General features: G+C 36.3%; 1 protein-coding gene across 2 annotated transcripts in view; it reads left to right on the top strand.

The window, feature by feature from the left end:
- The first annotated feature begins 884 nt into the window (after window positions 1–884).
- The window catches only part of LOC108567468 (probable JmjC domain-containing histone demethylation protein 2C), a 79,677-nt gene continuing 72,315 nt past the window's right edge, over window positions 885–8,246 (top strand). For both annotated transcript variants that reach the window (XM_017928081.1, XM_017927997.1), the window contains exon 1: window positions 885–979. In XM_017928081.1, coding sequence (XP_017783570.1) covers window positions 958–979 — 22 coding nt within the window. In that variant the 5' untranslated portion in view covers window positions 885–957. The remainder of the gene's footprint in view (window positions 980–8,246) is intronic.

Raw genomic sequence — 8,246 nt, 5'->3', positions numbered from 1 at the left:
GAGTTGAGTATCGTTAAAAATTTCCAAATGCCAATGAAATGTTTGTGTGTAATATGCAAATATTTTATGAATAAAAAAAAAGTAATAAAACAACTTTAATGCGTTTATTGATTCCTGATTAATTATTCGACTATATTAAATATTTCGACAAAAAAAAAAGATAAAATGTTTTAATTTATCGTGATGTAACGTTTTAAAAAAACATATTTCCATGTATATTTTATTAATATCAAATGGGAGAATGTTTATGAATAATTGAAATTTAAAATTAATAATGCATTAAAGTTTATTGGCATAAATATATGCATTACATATGCACAAAACGCTAATTTAATTGTGGAGTTGTACATTATAACATAAAATAACGATATTGCAAATGCAATAAATATGCATTCGTGTAATTAGAGCAAAAAAAAAACGATGCACGAAAATAAATTGTAATTAATTGCATTTGAAATGCAACAGGAGTTTGTATTTGTAGATGAGAAAAATTGTCGTGTATTATTATTATAGAGATCTGAAGTGGTTGAACATTTTAATTAGTTTTTCTGATGCGGACGCCCGGAAATCGAGAGCACATCGAATATTTAATGAATATCAAACAGAAAGTGCAATCAATTTTCCCCCTGGCTGAGCTTTGGCGTTGTTTTTCCCTTTTTTCACGTTATTAAAGCCCGGCTTTCCGGAGGGTTTGCAAAAAAAATATAAAAGAAGGAAACGCGAGAGCAAAGGAGGAAGTTGTAGGAGGGTGAGTTTGAAGGATAAAAAGAAGCGGGAATCCCCGTAGGGATTAATAATTCAGGAAGTTCAAACGCATCGCAATTAAACTTCTTTTTCTCTTCTTTACGCACTTAATTTATTTATGTTTTTTTCTTCTCTTTTATTTCCACGAAGGACCTGACTGTTACTGATGACACCGTGTTGGAGGACCACAACGAGGATCCTGCTCTTGTGCAGATGCGGCTCATCGGAGATGGAGGTGAGTCAGAATCTTCAACAAATCCATTTTAACATTCAAGTGTATGATTGCAACAGTTTTTGTTGAACCACTCTCGTATTAAAAGCGTGCACGTCTGGGAAAACTTGGGGGGAAAGCAGGTCTCCGAAAATAGAAAACCGCTCTCGTGACGATCAACAGTTTCGCCTCGGATTTCCAATAAGCGAATCGATAAAGAATTTGCAACGTATATGGGTCGACTTACGAATTTCACTGGAGATTTTTTTTATATATTAAGATCAGATCATCGTTTGGTTTGCAAAAAACGTCGAATGTTGCGAAATTGTTGTAGAATAATTTATTAATCCTCTAGATTATCGTTGACATTTACCATATTCCCATAAGAAACAGATTTTTTTTTACAATTTCCGTGTAACATTTGCATAATTTAAAGAGATATTCAATATAAAAATCTACTATAAAAGCCAACTGGTTTTAGTCGTAAAAATTGAACTTTCTTCTTCAATTATCGGCTATATTTCAATCCCAGATTGTATGCCAGTTGCACGATTGATCTACTTCTTGAAGTTATACTATTTAAATTAATTAAAGTAATTTAATCTTCATTTAATTCCGGATTGGATGCTTTTTATTTTTAATGTTCTTTAATATATAGAAGTAATATGAAAAGCGATGATTCATTTTTAACATCGAGTGATGTCTAGAACTATCAACACTAATTGTGATACAGACTTGAAAGACTTGATGAACCTCTATCGGTGTAGGAAATGTGATAGCCCCGTAATTCTTGAAGAAGCAACTCGAGCGTGCTTTCATTATATTAATGAAGAAGAGAAAAAGAAATGTGACGATAAGAAGATCAAGTAGCGAGAGTTCATCAGTTGGTGCGACCTTCGATAACCTTGCAAACGCGTCTATTGATGGTTTATTATCAATACGTTGTTTTGTTTACCCCCCTTCGAAACACGCCTCACCGCCAACGTCGACCCGAACCATTTTTGTTTCGTAATAAATATGCATGCATGCATTTAGCCTGGCTAACCGTATCCCCCCGCCTACTACCTCTCCGCCACCACCGACGCCGCCCGCCACACAGTTGCAGTTTTCGTTGTTTTTGTTGTTGCGATGGGCGGCTGCGCCGTCGTTTTGTGGAAAGTCATTGGACTGGTCTTTGCGCTCTCGCCGCCCCCTCCGCCTCCGCCATTTAATCGATCCATTAAATTCCACATAATGCAAATACTGCGAGAGAGAGAGAGAGGAGTTCCGTTATTATAATTACCGAAAATCCCGTCAACCCCCGTGCGCGCACACCCACACAAGCTGAACACCAACATACCCCAGCCATCATTAAAACATTAAAAAGCGCGCGCCAAACCCCTAAACTCTCCTCCTCTCATGCTTTCCGGTGTATCGATTCGGGAAAGGGCTCGTTTCGCAAAGGGGGCGGTTGTTCGCACGGTAAACAACAGCGAAAAAGAGGAAACGAGTGAATCCCCCCTCGGTCGTCGCGTGATCAACAGGGAACAAACAACAAGACGTCCCAAGGACGGACGGAACTTTAGTGTGTTGTACAGTCCCTTTTCAGTATTCCCATGCGGCATTCCGTGCGTGGCGGAAGGAAAAACACGGAATTGCGCCATTAAAATTGTAATCGCGTTGCCCTAGGTTCTGCTTTCCTCTCTCTATCAAATCCGACGCCGCCTGTGACTTTGGTTTCACCTTCAGCGCGATCCTCCTCCTTCGCTTTCCTATATTTAATTCACTCGGAAATCGGATACCATCATCTCCATTATACATTTTTCACCCTTCAAAGGACAGGACCCCTTTTGTTGTAAATTGATTCGCTGCACGTGGCCGCCCACCTTCCTTCTTGCAAATCTAATTATTTCTTTTCTTTCTCTCTTCATCTTATTCTTTTTGAATTTAAAAAAAAAATCGTTTTTGATGATAGCATCGGAAATGACCAACCTCTGTCGCTCGAGGATTGAATGATTGCAATGCGCTGGCTTCCCCAGTGCCACGCATAGTTAATCGATATATATGTTGCCCAAACCATGCACGAGGTATATGGAATTACAATTCATAATCTAAATTCCATTCAGCAGACACGTACACACCCTAGGTTAGTATTAACCCAATATGCTTTACCCATGACGATTTTCGGATCAACGCCGTTCTCAATGCATAGTTTACACTAATTGCTCGAAGTTATGCCAATTCATACTCATTAAGTTGATTCCATTTTTATTTTCACATTAATCCTTCGTAATTAATTTTTCATAATTTCTGTAAAGTAGATAATAAAAATTAAAAAAAATAATGGAAAGTGCAGTTATTAATAAATGTTGCTACATGTATTGAATATTTTGTCTAAATTTAAATGATAGTTCTCGTTTTATTTATGTAAATAGCATCGTTATTTACATTTCCAAATTCTACGTGAACACCGGTCGGTCAGATGACTTCATAGCGTATTCCGTATTGTGTGTGTGTGCCGCGTGTAATAGTTTATTTCCATGGAAATTTGCATTGTAACGTCCATTTTAGTACGAACCCAAACATGGAAATACCTGTTTTGAATAGGAGAAACAAAATCTGATAGAGCGCGTTGTAGTAGGTTGTATTTTTTTTTTTAGATTGTATATTTTTTGTTTGTTCAGGTTTTATATATTACCAGTGTTTCAAGCTTTATTTATGGTCCGAAACTGGCTGCAACGCATAGTCGAAATTCCGCTCGATGGGGCACAGTTTAACCCCAACCGGTTAGTGTGTACATTAACCCTTTCCGTACGCACGACTCAGTTAGTAAACTAGAATAATTGCATTTTACACGCGAACCTCTGGAAACCTATTTCCGTTCGATTGTTTGCATATACAGGATACGAAATTGTAGCCAGATGGCTGAAGTCTAATCGTCGGCAAATGCCCGTCTATTTATCCTCCTTTCCTCCTCCTCTTCTCCTCCATATTAATACTTGTGTATTTCTTTTCATCCATCGTCCGCATGCATTGTACTTTCCCGTGTCGCCAAGAACTTTCCGAGAATCGCTCCGACTACCAGCATTAATCACCAATGCAATAATAACTTAATTTTACAGTCGATAACGGCTCCGGGTTATTGACATTCAAGCACGTACTTAAGACATACACTCTCTTGTTGCGTCGGACGTCGATCTTTCGAAAGGGAGAAAACAATAGAGAAGAAAAGAGAAGGATTGGCAAACGAAAAAATAGTTATTTCTCAAATGCAATAAGAAAAATAGGAAGAAAGTGAACGCATCGAGAGGGAATTATAAAGAGAATACATGAAAAAGTTGGTATTTGCATGCGAAATTGTCGCTCTCTAAATATAGAACGCACTTACGCATTTCATAAATTATGTAAGAATGTAAATCGGTTGCTGCGAGTGTTCGCTTACGCTGTCTGTGGTGGTGGCCCATCGCATTCCGCCTCGTTTCGCCATTCACGTTCGCTGCTTTTCATTTTTATTTTACAAACGTAATGATTGATTAATTCATGCTATTCATAAAAATCGGTATAATTTATAATTTATATTGATGAAATGCTCACAGTTTATGTAAATACATTTTTTATACTATTGTATAAAGCAGTGTTTCTTAAAATGTTTGCCTTTGTAATTCGCAAGACTTTATCGTAATTAGTAAATTAACTTACTGATGTGCGAAGCAATGAAAACCGTTAATTATAAAAATATCAAAATAGAAAAAAAAGACATGGTTATTAATAGCTTCAAATTGGTGAGCAAATAAAGAAAAAAAAAAGCAGCAAATATAAAATACAGTTTTGACTTTCATTTAACCTTAAACTCTTCCTGCACTCGCCGCTAAACGAATTCATTAGCACATTTTAATTTTAATTAGAAGATTTCATAACTTCCAATGCAAACAACAAATACAAAAAAAAAGTCGAACATGGAATATACAGTTTAATTTACTTTAAAACGATTTGATTGGTTGAAGGAATATATTTATATATATACACTCTCGTAAAGGAAATCAATGGCGATGCAATTTAAATATTGAGCAAGGAGCAAAGAGAAAGAAGCAAAAACGGTGGAATACGAATCGTTGCGGCGAATTCCTGCCGAACGTTTCTCTTGACTTTCATTTAACCTTCGCATCTTCCTGCGCTTCACGAGAGCAGGTCGAACGGTTTAATTAGTGCTATTGCAATTATGTTATATTCAATTAGTGCGTTGCCTAATGGATTCAGAATTTAAAAAAAGAGTGTGTGTGTTTGTGGGTTATTAAAAAGAAGATTAATTAGGTTTAATTCCCTACGGTTAAATATTAATTTTGCAATTTGGGACAAATAGAATTGCAGTCTGGTATAACTTTGTGCAACTTGGAACAACTGTAGTATTACTTTATAGAAATGGGATAACTTGGGACAACTAAAATTGTATTGTGTTAGAATACAAGAAACTTTACCATTTTGAGAGGAATAGAATTTGTACACTAATAAAACTTTTCCAATACAAGATACATTTACAGACAGATTTATTCTCTACAATAACTTTAGTAATTCGTATATTGATGGCGTAATAGTTGATGGCAAGTTAAGACTAAAACTTATTAAAAAGTAAAGATTCTAATTAAATTTCTATTTCGTCATTTTGAAACGGTACAATTTATAATGAACCGGGATTATTTCTGTACATATATATTTTTTATCTTCAAATTAATTATTTAAATTATTTCCTTCTCTCTACATATAATTTTTTTTTCACCTCCGGCTGTTCTGCAGTTGTTTTCGATTTGCGTAGGCCGCCGACCAATTCAGAAGTTATAAATATTTGTTTTGACGCGTCTCATCACATTCAATCTCTTATTTTTTCGTCTCTCTCTCTCTATCTGTTTTCTCTCATCTCTCACCGACGAAATCGCAGAACCGATAAATGCATATCAAGTCTCCGGCTCCCCTGGGTGACGCAACGGATATGCCAATAACCTTAACACTTAGAAAGTAGTGTATCTATCGTGACTGTGTTTCCCAGCCGAGCGCATTCATTTCATTTTTCTTTAATTAACCCGCGCCGCGCTAATTAATAAATTGAATCAATTACGGTAAACCGTATGTATAAATAATTAGAGACAGTAATTAGCATGCGATTCGGTGCGCGGAGCCGGTGACCTAAACTGTTCGCCAATCCTGTTCGAATTCGAAGCAATTATCAAAGTTGAAGTACAAGTCGCCGCACGTTTCCTTACGAATTACATAAACGAAGTCGAGTTTGACAAACCGCACGATAACTGCGGCTCTTCCGGTGAAACAATTAAAGTTTGTGTCTGAGGAAGAAGGGGGGACAGGACGTTGGCTACGGGTAGTCCCGATTGCCACGGGAAGTTTTCAACGAGTCAGATCGTTACATGCTCGTTCCCATGGAATCCGATATCGATAATATCGTTCTCATTTTAATCGACGATTTAATTGCTTCGGATCCGTCGAATTAGTATAAATTATTCATTAATGAGCGTACAATTAATGCTGTATGCGATTGTCTATATCCTCTTGTTTTACATCAACCATTAATTAATGTTACATTCAGTTTATTTTTTCGTATTTTGATTATCTAATATTCATTAGCTCTACACCAGTGATTCCCAAAGTGGTCTATATCGACCCCCAGAGGTCTGTGACAACCTGCAAGGGGTCTACGTCAATGAAAAAAAATTTGGGGGTCCATGAAATGAAAATGGGGGTCCACAATGGGGGAAAATTAAAATCCCGACAATCAAAATCCCGACATTCAAAATTCCGACGTTCGAAATCCCGACTGTATCGAAACAACGACATTCGAAATTCCGACTATATCAAAATTCGGACTGTATGGAAATCCCGACTATATCGAAATCCCGACTGTATCGAAATCCCGACAGTGTCTTTTATTATAAATGATCGCCAAAACAGAACATTAATGAGTTATCTTCGCTGAATAGCTCATAGTGTTTCATTATAATTATTTTATTCATTTATGTATTATAATAAAGATAATTTTAAAAATTCATCGCTCGAGTTTTTTATTTTTAGAATATAACGGGGGGAGTAGAGATTATTAATTGTTGTTATTTATTGTATTTGATTTCATTGAATTATTCATAATAATTTATTGTTATTAATATTAAATAATAGTTAAATAATAATAGTTGGTGACTACGTTTCGGAATCATTTAAAAATGTTATTGTATACATTATAATAATAAAAGACACTGTCGGGATTTCGATACAATCGGAATGTCGGTTGTCGGGCTTTCGATATAGACCAGCATACATTGAACTTGTAAAAACCTACACATAATGATATACCATTATCATCTTGTTGCAAGCATACGCACAGTCTCAGAGCAAAGATCTTAATAATTATAAAGATCTAGGGGTCTATCAAAAACCGAAAAACATGGCAAGGGGTCTACAACACAAAAAAGTTTGAGAACCTCTGCTCTACACTATTTTCGTTTTGCGCCGGTTCGATTTACGCCGATTCACAATAACGCTGATTTTACACTTATATAGAACTATATAACCTATAGTTACCTAACTGTAAGTATGGGTTCATTTTACGCCGATTCGATTTGCGACGGCTTTTGTAGGAACGAAACCCCGGTGTAAAACGACAACAATTATTTTCGTATTCTGTCAAGATTTGCATACAAAACGGTTTACTTATAATTGCAACTCGCACTAATATTTATACAAGTTACATAACAAGATTTACACAGTATAATTTGTATCAACGATAATTTGTAGGATCGGCTATATTTGATATCGTATTTCACTTACTACTTGATTAATTTATTGTTGAATAGCGTAATTCTTCGAAAATTCGTATCCTCCTGAAGGCAAGACCGTAATTCAGTTAAATCATATTACGAACCGGCCGGAGAGGGATGATAGGCGCAAAAAGGGTGAAAGAGAATAATAAATGCGACGAACAAAAGGAAAATGTAATAACTGCGATTACGTGGAAAGAGGTTGTTTAGATTAGAATTCGATGGTCGTGTATAGAGAATATAAGGGAGATAAAATTGCACGAGGTTGTGCGTTTCCAAGGGGGAATCCTCTCCCCCCATATACAACGAAAGAACAATTTCGCATGAAATACGACGTGCTGTTATTAAAGGAACGTTTGCGAGTCGGCAGTGTGAATGTGTGTGTTTTTTTTTCATCTCCCCCTTTTGGAGCCATTGTTTTCCCCGTAGTCGCCCTTCACTTAATTTTTATTTAGTCCCTTTTTCTCGTTCGCTCCACGTCGGAGCGAATTGCAAAA

Source organism: Nicrophorus vespilloides, unplaced genomic scaffold, assembly GCF_001412225.1.
Source record: "Nicrophorus vespilloides isolate i.1.1-1 unplaced genomic scaffold, Nicve_v1.0, whole genome shotgun sequence".
Taxonomy (NCBI): domain Eukaryota; kingdom Metazoa; phylum Arthropoda; class Insecta; order Coleoptera; family Silphidae; genus Nicrophorus; species Nicrophorus vespilloides.
The sequence above is the reverse complement of the archived record's forward strand: the minus strand, read 5'-3'. Positions and strand labels throughout refer to the sequence as shown.